Below are 22,066 nucleotides of genomic sequence, written 5' to 3'. Positions count from 1 at the left end.
ATTTTCTTTTCTATTATTGATTTTTTATTCTAGCTACTTGTTTCTTAACTAGATAGCAGTATCTTTTACACATTTTTCTGTCTTCTTGTACTTTGATAACTAGCCATTTAGTATAACAATCTACCTTTAGTTTTACAAGATATTTTAATTCTTCATTCCACCAGGCAGTTGTTTCTTTTTTGTTATGATGATTTTTTGTCTTCTATAGTCTTTCTTATCGCTTCATGTAAATACCTTTAAGAGGTATATTTCTTCTTGTCAGTAAGCTGTTCAGTTTTTTTAACGATTTTTTTTTTTTGTAGATGGTGATCGACACGATATTCTTGTGTTTTTGTGAAGACTGTGAACAAAACGACGGGGAGTCCAGACCATACTTTATGTCCAGAGGATTAATGGAGTTCGTCGAAAACTCCAAAAAGGCGTTAGATATTTATGACACCAGAGCAAAATCTTCAGCAACTGAGTTGAAAAGTGTTCCAACTATCAGCGGTGATGTTACAAGAAATTTTTCGGGCTAAAAGTATTTGCATAGTCAAATTTTGTATAGTCAAAAAAGTCTAAAAGTATTTTTATACACGGCAAAATATAAACTTGTATTTATAATAATAGGAATAATTGGCATTACAAGTCGTCTTGATATTAAGTTACAGTTCATTCAAATAGATCTCGTCATCATCACTGTAGTTCAGAAAAATAAGGAAAAAATATCCTGTTGGTGTCACAACCCCCTCTAGGCCGAAACCAAATTTTTTGAGTATTATGGACATCTATGTAGGTTTTCTTTAAAGACAATCGTAATAAAAGTCCGTTTGATGTTTAACAGTTTTAATTAATAAAATAGATGACTAAATTATTGATACTATTAAATTGACGACATGTAAAAGTGTGTAATTGCGACCAAAATCTTACGTGTTCTTATTCTTACAAAAAGGTAATGTATTTATAGATAATTTGCGTCTAATCAATATATTACCCGTCTTAATTCGTCTTTTTACGTCTTATTAACCCTAAGAGCACGTCTGTAGTCGCTGTGATGTTATAATCGACTGCCTGTATTCGTTCTAGTTCCCTACGCTAAAACCAACCCTCTTAGGCTAATCTCTCTTTTCCTGTGAAAGAACCCAATTAAAATTGGTTCAAAGTTTGTACCGACCCGCCGCCGTCTTTTTCCAATAAACTAAAACTATAAAGTTAAAAGTAGTCCGCCACCGTCGCCGTAATCCCCAATTTGTTCTGCACATCTGGGCCAACGTCCATATGTGAGACCCTTATCCCGTTCTCGTACTAATAATTAAGAAAAATGATATACAGGGGAATTTAAAATATAAGGTAAAATATTTACAATCCCACATCTATAATAATAACCTATATGTTTCCTGCAGCCGATTTTGATGATATACATAGTTATAAACAAATGAAGATCAAAAACGGTAAATTTTTTCTTTTTTCATCTATGTATTACCAAAAAGTTAAGCATTTTAAATAAATTTGAGAGTAAGAAACTCATAAATGTCTATCCTTATTGGTTGCTATATAAATATTCATAACTTCTCTAAAAATTACTTAGAACCTTCTTATTGCACGGAATGCTGAGACTTCTGGTGCTTAAATCATACCCTAAATTCCAAAGAAATTGGTGAAATAGTTTAAGTTATTTAATTTGTTTTTCCCAAATTAATTTTTTTTGCAACCCTATAAGTCAGAAAATAATGAAGTTACAGTAATACTTTGGATAGTTTATGAAAGAACAAGATTTACACTATTATTTTAATTTAAAAAAAAATGACAAAAAATAATTCTAAATATTGCAAAATTATTTTGCAAGAACATGTGAATTAAAAAAAAGGGGGACTAACTTCGTTCCTAATTGTCCTAGGACAATTATTTTTCTTTCTAAATGGGTATAAAAATTCAGTCTTTATAAATATGAAAAAATAATTTTTCTACCGCTAACGGTTAGAAAGTTATTCTAATTGTTTATAAGTAAGCAATAAATCGAAATGTTTTTGCAAAATAATTTTACACTGTTTAAAATTACTTTTTGTCGTTTTTTTTAAGTTATTAGTATAAATATTCTTCTTTCATAAACTGTCCGAACTATTACTGTAACCTCATAATTTTCTGACTTATTTATTTAAAATATAATTTAAGCACAAAAAGTCTCAGCATTCCGTGTAATAAGAAGGTTCTAACTTAATTTTTACATAAGTTATGAACATTTACAAAATCTCAAAATTTATGACTTATTTTGCAATTTTCTAAGCATCAAGTAAGGATAGACATATTCAGCGAACGCTATATTGAAGTTTTTTTGTAATAGACGAAAAAATCGAAAATTGACCGTTTTTTAATCTTCATTTGTTTATAACTATGTATATCAGCAAAATCGCCTGCAGGAAACAGATAGGTTATTAATATAGATGTCCATACTACCAGTGGTGTCATGACAAAATTAGCAGTGCTGGAACGCACTTTTACTAACTTTTTGACAAGTAAAATATTACTTGATGTTTTCTTAATACAAGTTACGTCTGCATATTTTAAAATGTATATGCATTTGCTTAATTCAAAAATATTTAAATTCTGGAATTTACTTTTTATTTTATTTTAATTGTTGCTTTTAATTGTACCATGACACCACTGCATACTACTCAAAAAATTTGGTTTTTTCCTGGAGTGGGATGTGTCACGAGAAAAATCTTATTTCTCTGGACTACTGGCGTTACAACCTCTCCGTGAGTATGAGTATTTGCCGCGTTTACTATTGCCTTCCATGTTTGTCGGCCCTGTGCCAGTATTTCCCATTGTCTCCCCCCATTTTCTCCAGATCTTCTCTGACTGCATCTTTCCACCTTTTTCTAGGCCGTCCTACAGACCTTCTCTTATCTGATCTTTCCCAAAATACATTGTTTATAAGGCCGAAGTGTTGTGTCTGCACCTCTATTCGTTTGTCACGCTGTCTCTGCAGGGGCCATACATCATTCGAAGGATTTTACGTTTCCACACCAGCAATTTATTTACTTCCCTTTTTGTTATCGTGCATATTTCGCTTCCATACACGACGGCTTGTCGTATTATGGGTAAAATACATCTGAGGAACTTTTTTTTAATGTATTGTTCTGAAGGTATTATTTTGTAATACATACAAGGACGGATCCAGGGAGGGGGCCATGGGGGCCATGGCCCCCTCCGAGAATTTAGAATAATATAAATTTAAATATTTGCAGTTCAAATGTTTTTAATTTCAAACACATATATATGTACAAAACAGGGGATAAATACGTTTTCTGGACTAGAATTGAAAGAAAGAAGTAACGGAGAAGCTTCAAGAATGACTTTTGGGTTTTTTATAAATCAAAATGTTGATAATTTTACAGAGTGCCAATTGTTAGAACGATCTTGACAGACATCAAAATCGTATAAATTTCCATATTCTATACACACAAAGAATAAAAAAGAAGTGAAGCGTTACTTGGGTCACTAGCACTTAGAGCAAAGGAGTAGGTTGGTATTTTCGCACAGTCAAAAGGAATTGTTTTATAAATAGTGCGTTTCATTTTTCTAATGAAAAATATGGTCACAATAACAGGATGGCAGCCCAAAGCCTTGACACGAAACCTTTAACATCTTTCGCCAAACTCATGAGCAAAGACGGAGTCACATAAACCCATGAAAAAACATCATACCACAAGAAGTGCGTTTAGGTTGAGCTAAATTTTCTAAAAAGTTATCGTAACCCTCAAAAGTCAGTCATTAACCAGATAGACTCTCAGAGGTCTAAACAGAAACAAAAAATAAAGAAGACTCTCAGAGGTCTAAACAGAAACAAAAAAAAAAGAAAGACTACGGCCAATAGTAGGGTCTATGTCTATAGTGTTCTTAGGTCGATAAAATATTCCTCTAAGAGACCATCGTGATGATGGCCTTATGCTTCTGGACGAAGATGCTGGACCTAGGAATGAGGGGAATTGCTGTGGTACTAAGGCAAAACCCGATATGTCAAAAATTATCGATTTTTCGTTTTTAATGCCAATATGTACATTGAGCGATGAAGAATGTAATGACAAAACCCTACATGGCTAAACGCATCCATGTAACCAGTAGATAATAAAATTGTTTCCGATATGTCCACTATTACAACAACACCGCGAACTTTTAAACTCATCTGCTGCAAAATCACGATTTTTGACATATCGGGTTTTGCTTTAGCACCACAGTGTTAAGGTTTAAAACCGCATCAGGAGATAAGACTCTTAAATAACACCTATCCACAGCATCTTCCTGAGCAACATGCATTAGTAGCAGCAGTCAAAATTAATTAATAACATGTTGTCGTGAAGAAATAATTGAACAAATAATATTTGACGAAACGACTGACGTATCCCACGTGGAGCAGCTTTCTCTAAATTTGGGATACATACACAATAACAACATTCGTGAAGACTTTGTCAAATTCATTGACGCTTATGAGAACCTAAAAATAATTAGTGAAAATCAAGAAAGAGGGAAAGAACAAGGCCTGGCAGGAGAAGCATTGGAAAAAATAGTATTAAACTTGTTGAAAGAACTGCACTTGGATCCGAAGAAATGTGTAGGAATCGGTACTATGGCAGGAATGGTGAGTTTTAAGGCACTTCTCAAAGTGTGTAAAAAGTGACAAAACTCAGCATTGTAACCCTAATTTTTAAAAATTACCCCCTGTACTTTCGGTACTCCTCTCCAAAAAAGGTTATGTCCCCTCCCGAAAATCGGTCCTGGATCCGCCCTTGAATACATACCTATTTTAATACATACTATCTTTAACAGGAATGAGCCACAATTTCTGTTTAAAGTTCGTTCATTTTCATGTTTCACTATTAAACGCATCTTTATTAAAATTACAAATTACAAGGTGGTTTCCCGTGTGAAATTCCATTAATGTGTTGGTTTTCCTACTTACTTTGTAGGCACATACCTATGTACATAAAGCACGTACGTGCATAAGGCATCTTTGAGGCACGTACGTACATACATAAAATACACTGCAAACAAAATTGTCTAAAAACTACAGAGATAAAATAGTGATGTTCTTCCTATTAAAAAAAATCCCTTGTACTTAGTCCATTCACTCACGGTAAAATATTGCAAAACCTCCGAATTATAAAGAACCGTTCCGATTTAGATGGAATTTTGCAACTGAGATAAGCTTGCCTTCCTCTTCAAAAGTGATATGACTAGAATAGGTGTTCTTTAAAACTACCATTGTTTGCCAAAAATTCCAGTAATTAACAGCAAATATAGTCGATTCGCTAATCTGAGACACAACAGTCTACACTACAATCACAATAAAAATCAAGGGCGGATCCAGGACCAATTTTCGGGAGGGGCCATGAACTTTTTTGGGGAGGGATACCGGAGAGTCTGGGAGTAATTTTTAAAAATTATTGTTACAATGGTGAGTTTTAAGGCACTTTTCACAATCTTTTGTGTGCCATAGAGATATTCAAACCTTAAAGTTATTAAAGTATTATGTATTAAAGTCAGTACTAATTCCTACACATTTCTTCGGATCCAAGCGCAGTTCTTTCAAGTTTAATACTATTTTTCCCAATGCTTCTACTGTCAGGCCTTGTTCTTCCCCTCTTTCTAGTTTTTGACTAATTATTTTTATAAACGTCAATGAACTTGACAAAGTCTTCACGAATGTTATTGTGTATGTATGTACCTCAAATTTAGAGAAAGCTGTTCCACGTGGGATACGTCGGTCATTTCGTCAAATATGACAGAAAAATAATTTGAACTTCAAACCTGATTCATTATTTGTTCAATTATTTATTCACCACATGTTATCAATTAATCTTGACTGGTGCTACTAATGTATGTTACTCGAGAAGATACTGTAGATAGGTGTTGTTTAAGATTCCTATTTTCTGATTCATTTTTAAACCTTAATAATTCCCCTCATTGCTAGGTCCAGCATATTGGTCCAGAAGCAGAAGGCTATAATCATGATGGTATTTTAGAGGAATATTTTGTCGACCTAACACCACTGTAGACTCTTCTATTGGCCGCAGGCTTCCTCTATTTTCTTGTACCTGTTTAGACCTCTGAGAGTATATCTGGTTAATGACTGACTTTTGCGGTAGCGATAACTTTGTAGAAGATCCAGCCCAACCTGAACGCACTCCTTGTGGTATGATGTTTTTTCATGGGTTTGTATGGCTCCCTCTTTGACCATGAGTTTGGTGAAAGATGTTAAAGGTTTTGTGACAAGGCTTTGAGCCATCATTCCTTTATTGTGACCATATTTTTCGTTAGAAAAATAAAACGCAATACTTGTAAAACAATCCCTTTTGAATGTGCGAAAGTACAAACCAACTCCTTTGTTCTAAGTAAGTGATGGTGACCCAAGTAATGCTTCATTTCTTTTCTTTTCCTTGTGTGTAGAGAATATGGAAATTGATACAATTTTGATGGCTGCCAAGGTCGTTCTAAAAATGAACCTTTGTAAAATTATCAACATTTTGATTTGCAAAACATCCTATGTCATTCTTAAAGTTTTCGTTACTGCTCTTGTTCAATTCTAGTCCAGATAACATATTTATCTCCTGTTTTGTACTAATATATATGTAATTGAAACTAAAAACATCTGAACTAAAAATATGTAAATTTCTATTTTTTTAAATTATCGGAGGGGGCCATGGCCCCCATAGCCAGCTCCCTGGATCCGCCCTTGATAAAAATGCACTATATAGAAATAAACAAACCAAGACACGTTGAATGTTCGAGGAGCACTCCCAGATCACGATTAGGGAGTGCTCCTCGTGCTTGTTTATTTCTAGTGCATCTTTATTGTGATTGTAGTGTAGACAGTTGTGTCTCAGATTAGCGAATCGACTATATAAGCGTGATCTAAATCTAAATTATGTGTAAGTGTGTTAAATAAAGCCTTGTTTCTCATATAGCAATCTATTTTATAGTATATAACTATTTTTCATCCCTTATAAACCACACTTTAGGTAAAAATTTGTTAAAGAATATTTTGCCGATGTCATTTTAGAGTTAAATATTTCCACCCCCGAGAAGGGATGGTACTCACTCCCAGAGCAAAAGCACACGTCGGCATCACTTCTTTTCTTTGACATGTTAGCTATGTATAATATGTCAATGCAAGCGGTTCTTTAAAATTCTAAGAAAAACCGTAAGTAAATGGACTAATAACACAGTTCAGCAAAAAAATTTTTTTGAGTCTGTTATTGAATCGCTTATTATTTAAAAAAGGCTTCATGTCACTTTTTTTCAAATTTTCGTTTAACTTGGAAAACGATAGCCCATTATGTTCGCACATCCTTTGCTTATGAAAAGGAAAAGTCTCATGTCTTGTTATTACTTTATCAGATATATTAGTTTAAAATTATTGTTTATTTATGAAAAGCCTCATGTCAATGACAAGGAGCTTTTCATAAATAAAAGCACTGTTGGCAACATACTGTTTCAGAAGAAAGTAAAAATTGAGAAAATAAAAAAAGGAAATGTTTACTATTTCTTCCTACCATGAATTTACTTGCGAAAGATTTAAAAAAGGAGTGGTTGTTGTATCTGATTTTATTGGTGGATTTCTTAGCAAAACCTTCAAAATGTTATCTTATCCACTGTCTATTGCTGAGCCAAGCTCCCCTTCCTCATAGAGCTTTTCATCGATTGTCATTTGTTTCGAGCTTCTGTCATATGTCACATAATATTAATATATCTACGCCATACGTCTTTGATTTGTATTATTGTATATACCAATAACGTATGACGTAGATATATTAATATTATGTGACACATGACAGAAACTCGAAACAAATGACTGTGAATGAAAAGCCCTATTAGCAAGAAAAACTCATGAATCAAAGGTACCAATTCATCAAGAAAAAATTAATGACATGAAGAAACTTTTGCAGTACGTAGTACGTCCCTCAAGAACACAAGTGGTTTTACAATGAGCTTGCCCAATGGCCAAGAGTTGCAACCAAAAAATGAGCAAAAATGTATAAAATGGCAACTAATTTTAGCTAATCGTATTGTCTTAGCACTGTTTTAATAAAGTAATATTAATTATAAATAAACACGGTGTAAATTCATCCACCAATCAAAACTTTCCCCGTAAAACAACACTTTTGTTTGTGAAAGGCCTTTTGTCAGCTATTTTCAATAAAAAAAATACAATATTGATTTTAAAAAGTGTAACTAACATGATTTATTTTGAGTTTTAAGGTTCTTAAAATGTTTCGAAAAATCAGAAAAGTATAAAATCGTTTTTTATAAAACTAAACAGTTTTTTCTTGTTTCCCAAAATTTACATTTTGTGACAAGAGGCCTTTCATAAATAAGCGATTGGTAAGCGATTAGTTATTTTCTGTTATTTTCTGTTAATTTCATCGAAAATTAAGCAGAAACTCCATAAATAATAATTAAAGTTTGCCTTTGTACAGCTGGTTCCTAAAAAAAAACTGATACGACTCTTAAAGCGTATTTTGTAGAATATTGAGCAGTGTATTTTGTAGAACATTGAGCGGTGTATTTTGAAGGATAAAATTTGTTATTTACATACTGTCACTGTCAACGCCAAATCTTAAAATTTGTCAGATAACTTATTCTATTCAACTTCAAAAATGGCTCCACATCATAGAGGTATATATTAACATAGAGTGAGCCTACTTTCCGCTCTTCCTGACGACAAGATCTCATGGACTGGTTTGCGGCATCTCTTTCTAACACATTGTATCGAGAATCTGTGATGACATTCAGTGTGAGTATAGGCACGGAAGGGGAGGACAACTGTAGCAGCTTTACTATGCGTAAGAGTGAAACTGCACTAATCCAAATAAAAAAGATGGTGTCGTCACTTCGCTCTGAATGACACTCTCTCTATGCTAATATATAACTATATGCTCCACATGCTAGCAAAGAACTAAAAGCAAGAATTGTAACGAAATTAGAAGATGTTGGGTCACTATCTGCCATAGCGAACCATTTTAACGTAAACAGAACAACAGTTTTAAAACAATTCTTACTTTAATATATTGTTGAGTTAAGTCGTTTGTTTTATTCCTTAATAATATTAAAAATAATAACAACAACCCTATTTTATGTAAAAACTATCAGTAGTAATTGCACAAGAGCTCTAAAATTATATATTAATTTTAGAGATCGAGTGCAATTGGTGCGATTATTTCATGAATAAAACTGTTCAACACCAAAATTTTATTGTAATTTATTTATGTAAGTACAAATTAGTACAATTAAACACAGTTGTTATAAATATTAATTTGACGGTTGAAAGTCATCACTTTTATAATTCTTAAAACATTAATTGTCATTAATGTCACTGAATGTATTTTTTCGTAGCAACGAAGGGCATCTGACGTAATATACTTGACGGGAAATTATCAAAAATTATCGATTTAATTTAGATTTATGTAGCTTTCTATTGGTCAGAATCTCCTATGAATGAAATAATCATTTATATACTCTTTATAAAATGCAAGAATTCAAAATAATATCAAAATATAGACCTTAATAATTATTACAATTTAGGAATTAACATATGTAATCAGCTGTTTGTTTGTTTGTTTATTTTATTATTTGTCTGTCATAATAAATATAATATAATGTCAGACCAGTCAAAATTTGATTGGTCGGTATTTAATACACTACTCAGTTTTTTTAGGAACCAGCTGTACCTTTAGTTAATGAAAAATAAATATAGAGTGTTTTGACAGATTTTTTAGGAGCCGTTGCATTTAAGATGTCCAAGAGGGTGAGGGGGGAATGTGGGTGTAAAGCAGCATAGGCGTAACCACGGGGGATTTGGGGGTTATAACCCCCTCCATTAGGATGTACTTTGAGCTCTATACCCTTAACACCATTACTATTTAATATCTCCCAGAGACCATCTGTAGTTGTAACACCCCCTTAGGATCATCCTCCTTAGGTAACCGGGGGGTTTTGGGGTTATAACCCCCCATTGGGATGTACTTTGAGCTCTATACGCTTAACACCATTACTATTTCATACCCCCCAGAGATCACCTGTAGTTGTAACTCCCCTTAGGATCATCCTGGTTACGCCCTTGTGGAGCAGGAACTGGCAGACTGATAACGGTAGTGTAGGGGTGAATATTGCAAAGGAATAACGTATTTTATGGGTCGCGATCGCGAAGTCTAAAAATATCTTCCAAAATGTGTAAAAATTAAGTGGACTTTTTTTGCTGTATTTGTGCCGAATTCATTAAAGTGGGGCCAAAAAATTTTGTTTGACAGCTTTACAAGAAGCTTAAAACAGTTCTTCTTCTCAATGGAAATATATTTTCATTTCTTCTTCTGGCTCATTCTGTAATGCTCAAAGAAAGTTTACGAGAGCGTTAAAATGATGCTTCAAGTTTTAAAATATATGAAGAGTACATCTGGTCAGTGATAGGGTATTTCAAAATGGTTAGTTTTATGGTGCGAATGCAAGGTGGATACACTAAACCATGAAACCTTTGCTTATGGGATAGTAGAGTCAAAGTACTTCACTACCATCAGCACTCATGGTCTCATCGGAGTGAGTTTCAAATGTGGAGTCATATCATGCTTTCACGCCTCCATTGCGCATAAAATTAAGCTCATGAAGCAGCTCGTAAAGGCTCTTCATCAAGATTATGAGGACTTTCAATTTTTAAAACATTTTTTCCGAAACTGTCAGAGGCTGACAATTACAAACAGCTTATTTCTAATATGTTCGACAGCTGCAAAGTCATGGATGCGGTATGTCTCTTAAAGTATAAATGCTACATGCTCACTTAGATCAATTTAAAGACAATTTAAGTGCAAATTCAGAAGTGCAAGGGCAATAAAATGTAATGAACTTCAGACAACGGTATTGGGAATGGAGCCCCCTAAACTGCGTTTAGGGGACTCCTACGAGAGAGTCTTTGTTTACACAAAAACAATACCAAAACTGTTCATTTTTAAAGATTTTTGATATTATTTTTTTTATTTATGGATTTTATATAATATGCCGTATTTTGTAATTAAAGTTAATAAAAATATATAATTCAAAATTTGTTTACTTTTAAAAATAATTTAAATTAAAAAATAGAACTTTTTCATAAAATTTGAAATTTCGTTCTGGAAAGTACAATAGCAAATTTTATTATTACATATTAGAAAAAATATTGTTTCTTTCTTTAGTTAGACATAAGTAATTAAAATCAGAGATACAGAATTCAGACTCAAAATTCATGTTGACCTGTGTAATCTTTTAAATTTTTAATCTAAAAATAAGGTGATACGTTTTAAAATACTGATATCCTGACAGCCGATTTATATTATTTTAAAGAAATGTTAGCAATAAAATATATTGATAACTTTATTTTTACTTCTAAAAATAGATATTTTAAATTGCTTGCGCACAATGTTGTGAGATATATATGTATAGATGTGTGTAATGTTTAAAGTGTGTAAGTGTCATATTTTTTATTAATAAAAAAACATTTTTATTGCATTTATTTAATTCAAAGTGGGTAATAATAATTTACTGTTTGAATTACTATTTACTCTCACATCTTTGATGTAAGAGGACTAACATCAACATCACCAGAAATAGGAAGCGACCATAGATTGGTATTGTGCAAAATCCGAATGAAAACAGATATAATATATGATAACAAAACACCAAAATACACCACAAAGATAAAAGTCAGAAGCTTACAGGATAACTCCACAAGATACCTGTTCCAAAAAAGAATAACAGAAAGAAGCTGAAACATATATTGTATATTATACAGAAAATGAAGTAAAGCAGCAGCCAAGTAAGTTATTGGTGAAAGAAATAAAAGAAATAAAATATACTCAGTTACATTAGAAGTGTTACACCCAAAAGGAATCATTTCTGGAACTTAAATGTTTGGCAACATGGTACATTTTCATCAAGAATGAAACGATAACATTGGCAAGACATTTTATTGATTCAAGACATTGAAGACATTGATATGTAATCAAAAAAAAATTAGTAATGTGTTTGGCGACCCCCTAGCTGAATACTACAGGAGTGTATACACGTCTAGGCATTGACAAAATGAAATGATCGGTATCTGCTTGTGGCACCTCGTTCCAAGCAACTTGAATTTCATAGATTAACTGTACCAGAGTTTGTCGAGGATGGTGCAAAGTGGACAGCCTCCTCCTCATCATATTCCACACATATTCGATAGGATTTATACCCAGTGAACAGGGTAGCCACGGCAAAAAATTATCCCCAGCTTCTTGAAAAAAGTCCATAGTTCGACGAGCAATATGGGGACGCGCGTTGTCTTCCTGAAAAAGGGCGTTTCGACAGCCATCTAGATAAGGCAGTAAAGTGGTTTGTAAGATGTCATCAACATAACGCGCATCTGTCATACTGCCTCGAATAAACAAAAGTGGTGATCGGCTACCATATGCAATAACTCCCCAAACCATTATTCCAACTATCCTGTGTAGATGTCTCTCAACAGCAAGCCCGATATCTTGTCGCTCTGCACGGCGGCGTCTTATCATCTTACGACCATCATGCATACCTAAACAAAACCGCGATTCATCGCTAAATGCTGCATTATGCCATTCAGCCACCCAATGCTGCCGTTCTCTGCACCAATTCAAACGTTGATGACAGTGGTCCGCAGTCAAAGGAAGCACTCATCGTGGGCGGAATGAAACCAGTCCAAAGGCTCGAATGATACGGTATAGGGTACGTACAGTAACAAGTCTACCTTCTACTTCAAACCATTGGTCATCGATTTGACGCGTATAGCCCAGTCGGGATAGCATTTGACCTTGCATTAGGAGCTGCCCCAAATTTTATTTTTCTAATCTTTAGGGAGGGTCAATATTAGAATAAATTTAAAATCTCGACTGAATTCCGCCGTTGCGTTAGCCGCCATCTTGATTTTAAACGAGAACAGTTTTTGCTCAATATCTCCGCCATTTTCAATTTTTTGACAAAAAGTGTAGAAACTGAAAATGCGATTTTCTATATTTTCATTTATAATTTTTTTCGTGCGGTCGATATTTTCCGAGTTATGAGGAGAAAATAGTGACAGTTGTAGCATAATTATTGAATTATCTCGTTTATTATTAGTTTTACAACAAATATATATCTATACCAAAATGAAGAGAATTAAATTTTGTACAATTTTTATGCCGTACATTTTTTTGATAAAATCAATATTTAAGGTAGTACGTATGTGGTAAAGGTGCGAGCGTAAGACCTGATTGATTTTGTAGCAATTGTTTTTGTTCAATATCTCCGCCATTTTCAACTTTCCGACAAAAAGTGTAAGAACTGAAATTGCTGCAATTACGATTTACCACAATTTTTCGAGAGAACCAGTGGCGGGTCTACAAGGGGGGAAATGGGAAAATTCCCCCCAACAGGGTCCAAAATTAAAAAAATAATTGTTGAAACATCACGATATATTAGCTGACATAAAACTTAAAATATTGACAGACAAATTCAACCAATCAAACCCGCTAGTTAATAAAATTAAGTGAACTTAATGCATATAATGTCTTTTTATGTCTTTTATATACTTAGTTTGGTTGATGTTTCATTGGAAGTTTCAAAAATTGTATAAAATAAAATTCTCTTTATTTTTGTTTATGTACAATTATGTCGTAAAGTTAATAATAAATGAGACACTTCAATAATTATGCTTCCCCTCCGCTTCCATCATTTTCCCCCTTAACTCGGAGAATATTGATCGTATAAAAAAATTGTGCCAAAGAAATTGTAGGAAATTCTTTCCCACCATTTAGGTTGAAAAGTTGAAAATGGCGGAGATATTAAGCAACAACAGTTCTCATTTAAAATCAATATGGCGGCTAATGCAACCGCGGAATTCAGTCGAGATTTTAAATTTACACTACTACTGATCTCTGCTAAAGGATAGAATTATAAAATTTGGGGCAGCTCGGAAACAAAACTCAAATCAATAATTATGCTTCCCCCACCACTTTTTACTATTTTCCCATGTAACTCGGAAAATATCAACCGCATGAAAAAAATTGTTAAAAAGAAATTGTAGGAAATTTTATTTTGAACAATTTTAGTTGAAAATGGCGTAGATATTGAACAAAAACAATTGCTTTAATCTTTAAGTTTAAAAACAATTGCTATAAAATCAATCCGGTCTTACGCTCGCGCCATTTCCGCATACGTACTACCTTAAATATTAATTTTAGCAAAAAAATGAAAGAAATCAAAATTATGTAGAATTTAATTCTCTTCATTTTTGTATAGGTACATATTTGTTGTAAAACTAATAATAAACGGGATAATTCAATAATTCAATAATGATGCTCCAACTCTCACTATTTTCCCCTTATAACTCGGAAAATATCGACCGCACGAAAAAAAATTATAATTAATGAAATTATAGAAAATCGCATTTTAAACAATTTCAGTTTCCACACTTTTTGTCAAAAAATTGAAAATGGCGGAGATATTGAGCAAAAACGGTTCTCGTTTAAAATCAAGATGGCGGCTAACGCAACGGTGGAATTCAGTCGAGATTTTAAATTTATACTAATATTGACCCTCCCTAAAGATTAGAAAAATAAAATTTGGGGCAGCTCCTAAGCAAAGTTAGGCCTGTTATTCGTCTAACCCGACTGGACTAGTAGCAGCAAAACTTTCTCGCAGAGCCAGGAGTCTAAAGCGCCTATCTTGACACCCTGTGGTACACCTCGGTTGACCAGTTGGTCTTCTTCCTGTTCCTCTACCTTCGTTTGTCCACACACGACACACTCGTACAACTATCATTGCCGTACAATTAACACGACGGCCAATTTCGCGATACGACAAACCCATATCTCTATAGGCAATACTTCTACCCCTGTCAAAATCGCTAAAATGGTGGTAATTTTGGTGTCTTCAAACTCGAGGCATATTCTTGCATTGAATACAATTAAACTGAGAAATAATAACTAAAAATTTATGTACCAACAGGTCTTCATACATTGGTCTTTTCACAAAAAAATTTTAAGGTGATACAGTAGCGATCAACAGGTAGCAAAAACGCGTTCCAAGATTGCGGCTGTAATTTTGAATATTTTTTCGAGATATTTGGCACACGTATTCGTAATATAATAAAGAATGGCGGCACAGAGCCCAATTTGAAAAATATATTAATATGTGGAAATTATTCTGTAATTAAATACAATATTAAAAAAACGAGCCTGTACCGCCATTAAGAAGAACAAAAAAATACACTTTCTTCAAATAAATTTTTTTATCCGATGCCTAGATTTTGTGTCATTTTGGAACTACTAAAATTTTTTATTTCAATAGTAGTTCCAAAATGACACAAAATCTAGGCATCGGATAAAAAACTTTATTTGAAGAAAGTGTATTTTTTTGTTCTTCTTAATGGCGGTAGAGGCTATTTAGCTACTTCTACTATCCTCCGGGTGAGGACTATCTCAGGGGGAACACCATTACAGGTTAGAAAAATCAGGATAGGGTCTTGGAATCTTGGTAGTCTTACAGGTAAGAGTCTGGAGTTAGTGGATGCGCTCAAACGAAGAAGAGTTCAAATTGCTTGTATTCAAGAAACTAGGTGGAAAGGACAAAGGGCGAAAGAACTAGGTGATGGATATAAATTGTGGTATGTAGGGAGTAGTAACACTAGAAATGGAGTTGGTATAATTGCTGATAGTGAAATGAAAGATAACGTAGTAGAAGTTGTAAGAACGAGTGATAGAATGATGTCAGTGAAATTTGTAATTGATAAAGAGGTATTGAATGTTGTGTGTGTGTATGCTCCTCAAACAGGTCTGGGTGAGAATGAAAGAAGAGCTTTCTATGATCAATTGGGAGACATACTGAGTGATATTCCAGCGGAGGAGAAAGTTATATTAGGAGGTGATTTCAATGCACATGTGGGCCAAGCCAAGACAGGATATGAAACAATACATGGGGGATTAGGCTTTGGAACTAGAAATGAAGCTGGAGATGACATGCTAGAATTAGCAACAGCATTGGATATGGCGATTGTTAACACATTCTTTAAAAAGAGAGAAACTCAACTTATTACCTACAAAAGTGGACAACATCAATCCCAAATAGACTACTTCATGATAAGGAAAGAAGACATACGTGAATGCAAGGACTGCAAGGTAATAGTTAGTGAGACAGTAAGCCAACAACATAAGCTGCTTGTTCTGGACATCGAAGTAAAAAGCGAAACTAAACAAAAATATCGGAGAGGACCACAAAAAATCAAGTGGTGGATGCTAAAAGATGAGAAGGAAGGTCTATTCAGGGAAAGAATAGTAGAAAAAATATGTTGGAACATGAAAGGAAGCCCTAACACAATTTGGAGAAAAATGGCCAATATTATTAGAGAGACGGCTATTGAAATACTTGGGAAAACGTCAGGAAAGAAGTTTGAAGATAAAGAGACTTGGTGGTGGTCAAATGAAGTACAAGGAAAAATAAAAGAGAAGAGAAAATTATATAAAAAGTGGCAAGAAACCAGATCGGACATAGATCTTCAAAACTATATGGTCGCCAAAAAGGAAGCGAAAGTAGCAGTAGCAAAAGCTAAAGCAGAAGCGTATTCAAACCTATACGATCAACTTGATACCAGGGAAGGCGAAACGAAGATATATAAAATAGCCAAACAGAGAGCAAAGAAAGCAAAAGATTTTAATCAGATTAGATGTATCCGAGATGAAAATAATAAAATACTAGTTCACGAAAGCGATGTCAAAAAGAGATGGAGAAAGTACTTTGACAGCTTATTAAATGAAGAATTTGACAGACAGCCTGTAGAGTCAACGGAGACAGTAGCAGCAATGGTCACCAAAATAACCAATGAGGAAGTGGCTCAAGCGCTTCAAAAAATAAAGAAAGGAAAAGCGGTAGGACCAGATGATATTCCTGGGGAAGTATGGAGAGCATTGGGAGAGACAGGAACAAGGTGGCTAACAGGTCTATTTAATAGAATTATGGAAGTTGGACAAATGCCAGACGAATGGAGAAGCAGTATACTGGTACCTGTTTACAAAAACAAGGGAGATATACAACAATGTACAAACTACAGGGCTATAAAACTGCTTAGCCACACCATGAAAATATGGGAAAGAGTAATTGATAGACGGATACGTGAAGAGACCGAAATATCCGAGAATCAATTTGGCTTTATGCAGGGTAGATCAACAACAGATGCAATTTTCACTATAAGGCAGTTGATGGAAAAATACAGGAGTAAAGAAACAAACGCTCATATGGTATTCATTGATCTTGAGAAAGCATATGATAGAGTTCCTCGAGAGATTCTGTGGTGGGCACTCAATAAGAAAGGAGTCCCTGGTGAATATGTAAAGATTGTGAGGGATATGTATGAGAGAGTAACGACTAGTGTTAGGACAGGTGTGGGAGAGACTGATAAATTTCATGTGAAAGTAGGATTGCATCAAGGTTCTGTGCTTAGTCCGTATTTATTCTCATTAGTTTTGGACCAGATAACAGCGAAAATACAGGGTAACATTCCATGGTGCTTAATGTATGCTGATGATGTCGTGTTAGTAGGAAATAGTGAAAGAGACTTAGAACAAAAACTGGAACAGTGGAGACAAGCTCTGGAGGAAAAAGGTTTAAAACTTAGTAGGACAAAAACAGAGTATTTGGAATGTTCATTTAAAGATGGAGCTACTACAAATAAAATGGTATCTTTGGATGGTGAAATGATTGTAAAAAGCAATAGTTTTAAGTACCTAGGATCGGTATTACAGAGTAATGGAGAAATAGATGGAGATGCATGCAGTAGAATTAGGGCTGGATGGATGAAGTGGAAAGAAGCGAGTGGTGTGTTGTGTGACAGAAAAATTCCAATGAAGCTGAAGGGAAAATTCTATAAAACAGCCATAAGACCAGCTATGATGTACGGAACTGAATGTTGGGCAGTGAAAAAGAAAGAGGAACAGCGAATGCATGTGGCGGAAATGAGAATGCTTAGATGGATGAGTGGAGTGACAAAGAAGGATAAAATTAGAAATGAGTATATTAGGGGAAGTCTAGGTGTGGCACCAATTGATGCCAAAATGAGAGAGCATAGGTTAAGATGGTTTGGTCATGTTCAACGTCGAGACGTTAACCACCCAATACGAAGAATAGCTGAAGTGCAGATTCCTGGAAGGAGTAGGAGAGGAAGACCAAAGAAGACCTGGGGGGAGACGATAAGGCAGGACATGTTGGTAAAGCGGATTAACATTGATATGGCCCAAGATAGAATTGTGTGGAGAAATGCAATTAGGGAAGCCGACCCCGCATAGGGATAAGGCAAAGAGAATGATGATGAATGGCGGTAGAGGCTCGTTTTTTTAATATTGTATTTAATTACAGAGTAATTTCCACATATTAATATATTTTTCAAATTGGGCTCTATACCGCCATTCTTTATTATATTACGAATACGTGTGCCAAATATCTCGAAAAAATATTCAAAATTACAGCCGCAATCTTGGAACGCGTTTTCGCTACCTGTTGATCGCTACTGTTTCCTCTTAAGATAAAACTTTATTTTTACAAAAACCATAAGATAAAACAGTGATATTGTTATCATAGCATGCTTTAAATATAGTCATTGTGCTGCCAAAAAATTAAGTTCAAGAAATAATTCCTTCTGGGTGTAACACTTCGAATGTCACTGAGTATATATATAAATAAGAATAAATCGTTCCCAAGGTGAAGAAGTCCATGATTTTGTACAGAAATTACTGAAAAATGTAAAAAAATCGTACCTGAACTACATGTCAACCAAGACAAAAGAGACATAAGATAATAATTACAAAACAATAAGAAAGGGAACATACAGGGTGAGTCATGAGGAACTGTACATACTCCTATCTCGTATAGAGGCCCCTATGGGGAATAACAAATGACCATTAAAAAGTGTCTGCTCCCATTGTTTAGTAATATACAGGGCGAGTTTCGCATTTTGACAGAAATTTGTATTCGTCATAACTTTTGAACGGTCAGATCGATGTGTCTCTTATTTTGGTCTATCGTTACACTATTGCCATCTAATCAACTGATTTATTCAAACTAGAGAAAAATCAGGTCCGGCTTTAAAAAAATTAGTTCGTTTGGGTCTTAGAAAAAATTTCACCCATTATAAGCTTTTTGAAAATTCTAATATGAATTTTACAAATTAGACAAATAGGCAACTAAAATAACATAGTTATTTTTTTACGCACAAGATTGCTTAATTTTTTATAAAAAAATCAAATTTGATTATGAATTAAAAGTTTGGTAAAGTGAACCATAGATTTAACAAAATTAACTTTTATTACCAAAATTAATTTTTTTTGAACAAATATTTAATTTATGTTACCACCAATCAACTGAATTATTCCAACAAGAAAAAAATCAGGCCCGGATTTAAAAAATAAGTTCGTTTTGGTATTAGAAAAAATTTCACCCTATATACGCTTTTTGAAAACGCTAATATGATTTTTACAAATTAGACAAATTGGCAATTAAAATGGCATATTTATTTTTTCCCCACACGATTACTTAATTTTTTATAAAAAAAAATCAAATTTGACTATGAATAATTAAAAGTTTGGTAAAGTGAACCATAGATTTAAAAAAAAATAACTTTTATTACAAAAATGAATTTTTTTTTAACAAATATTTAATTTATGTTATCACCCAATCAACTGATTTATTCAAACTAGAAAAAAATCAGGCCCGGATTTAAAAAATTAGTTTGATTGGGTCTTGAAAAAATTTCACCTTGTATACGTTTTTTGAAAACTCTAATATGAATTTTACAAATAAGACAAATAGGCAACTAAAATGGCATATTTATTTTTTCCCCACACGATTACTTATTTTTTTATTAAAAAATCAAATTTGACTATGCATAAAAAGTTTGGCAAAGTTTTTGCACAGATTTAAAAAAATTAACTTTTTTTTTGCAAAAATTAATTTACAAAAACAACGTTTTTCTTAAAATTAAAAGTTTTACCATTTTTATTTTTTTCTATAACACTTCTAGATCTAAAACTTCCCATAACACTTCTTTTGGACTGTATAGTTTAACAGAGACGTGATCAAATTGATAAATTTTAAATTTTTCCACCTAATTTTTGCGATTTACAAGTTTGCAACTTTTACAAGAAGAAGACTGAAAGTCTACAACAATTTTCATAGTCTTCACAATGGTAAGAGGTATGTGCTGTAAGAATTTCAGAAAAAAAATATTAAAATGGAACAGAGTTGTAGCGAGTTAAACCGTGAGTTCATTTTTTTTTCAGTTTTAGGTTAAAATTCCGATTTTGACAAATTTGATTTTTTAATAAAAAATTAAGTAATCGTGTGGGGAAAAAAATAAATATGCCATTTTAATTGCCTATTTGTCTTATTTGTAAAATTCATATTAGAGTTTTCAAAAAGCGTATACAGGGTGAAATTTTTTCTAAGACCAAAACGAACTAATTTTTTAAATCCGGACCTGATTTTTCTCTAGTTTGAATAAATCAGTTGATTGTATGGTAACATAAATTACTTATTTGTGCAAAAAAAATAAATTTTTGTAATAAAAGTTATTTTTTTTTTAATCTATGGTTCACTTTACCAAACTTTTAATTCATAGTGAAAATTGATTTTTTTATAAAAAATTAAGTAATCGTGTGCGGAAAAAAATAAATATGCCATTTTAGTTGCCTATTTGTCTAATTTGTAAAATTCATATTAGAGTTTTCAAAAAGCGTATACAGGGTGAAATTTTTTCTAAGACCCAAACGAACTAATTTTTTTAAAGCCGGACCTGATTTTTTTCTAGTTTGAATAAATTAGTTGATTAGGTGGTAATAGTGTAACGATTGGCCAAAATAAGAGACACATCGATCTGACCGTCCAAAAATTATGACGAATATAAATTTGCAGACATGCAAAATAATGGGAGCAGACACTTTTTAATGGTCATTTGTTATTCCCCATAGGAGCCTCTATACGAGGTAGGAGTATGCACAGTTCCTCATGACTCACCCTGTATATGCGCTTTTAAGGAAAATAAAATATGATTACCTACTGCAAACTTTTTTCGAAAGGAATGGAACTTGTAATGGAAATGTTTGTGATCTGCAAAAGGAAATATGGCATATTTCGTAATGTGCAGAAATATATAAATATTAACAATGAAATCATACAACAAACAGATATGTACTTGCAAATATCTGGGACACGAGATCAAAATAAGCAGAAACAATCAAATATGCACATGAAATACAGAGGCGAATAGGCCTGACCTGGGTAGCATTTGGAAAACTAAGCCATATTCTAAAAACTTCAATTCCCATATTGTCTCAAGAGAAAGGTTTATAACCAATGTGTTTTGCCTGCACAAACTTATGGAGCAGAGACTAATGGCCCGGCTACACACTATGGCTTGCCTCAGAGCATGCGATATACCACGCAATTCTTCTAGAAGATCCGATTCTTTTTTTATTGAAAGTATTGAATGAAGATTCATACAATATTATTTTTTTAGTGATTTCCCTCAATTTAAAAATATTATCAAAAATTTATTTATTTATGAATTTCTAGAAGAGGAAATCGACCAATCAAAGAATTAATGTCATTGTCTAAAATTAATATAGATGAAAAAATTTATTTTAAATATATCTTCTTCTGACGCTTTATTATTAACGCTTTTTTCTCCTTTTCTGCAATTTCATTAGCAGTAATTTTCGTTTGGTCATAGCCAGTTTGTTAGTAACTATTAATTTCCTTTATTGTTCCTGACAAACTTTTTACACAATCTGACAAATTTATAGTTATATCGTTGATTGATAAATACGTATATTTATCAGTCAACGGTTATATGTTGCAACATCTTCGAGGCTGAATTTATATGAAATAAAATATCATACCAAAGAACTACACCGCATATAAATTTATAATTTTTAATGTTTTTTGCTAATCCTCATGCTTTAACTTAAGTTCCTGTATCTTTGTTGACTTCTTCTATTATTTTGAATAATGCATCATATATCACAAAATTGAAATC

At 33.2% G+C, this 22,066-nt stretch overlaps 1 protein-coding gene across 2 annotated transcripts in view; it reads left to right on the top strand.

Moving 5' to 3' along the window:
- LOC126891867 (choline transporter-like protein 1) overlaps window positions 1-11,511 on the top strand; it is a 122,992-nt gene extending 111,481 nt beyond the window's left edge. For both annotated transcript variants that reach the window (XM_050661194.1, XM_050661195.1), the window contains one exon: window positions 303-11,511. In XM_050661194.1, the coding sequence (XP_050517151.1) occupies window positions 303-518 (216 nt within the window). In that variant the 3' untranslated portion in view covers window positions 519-11,511. The remainder of the gene's footprint in view (window positions 1-302) is intronic.
- Window positions 11,512-22,066: the final 10,555 nt, after the last annotated feature.

The sequence above is a fragment of the Diabrotica virgifera genome, chromosome 9 (genome assembly GCF_917563875.1).
Source record: "Diabrotica virgifera virgifera chromosome 9, PGI_DIABVI_V3a".
Taxonomy (NCBI): Eukaryota; Metazoa; Arthropoda; class Insecta; order Coleoptera; family Chrysomelidae; genus Diabrotica; species Diabrotica virgifera.
This window is presented reverse-complemented; position numbering and strand designations above follow the sequence as displayed.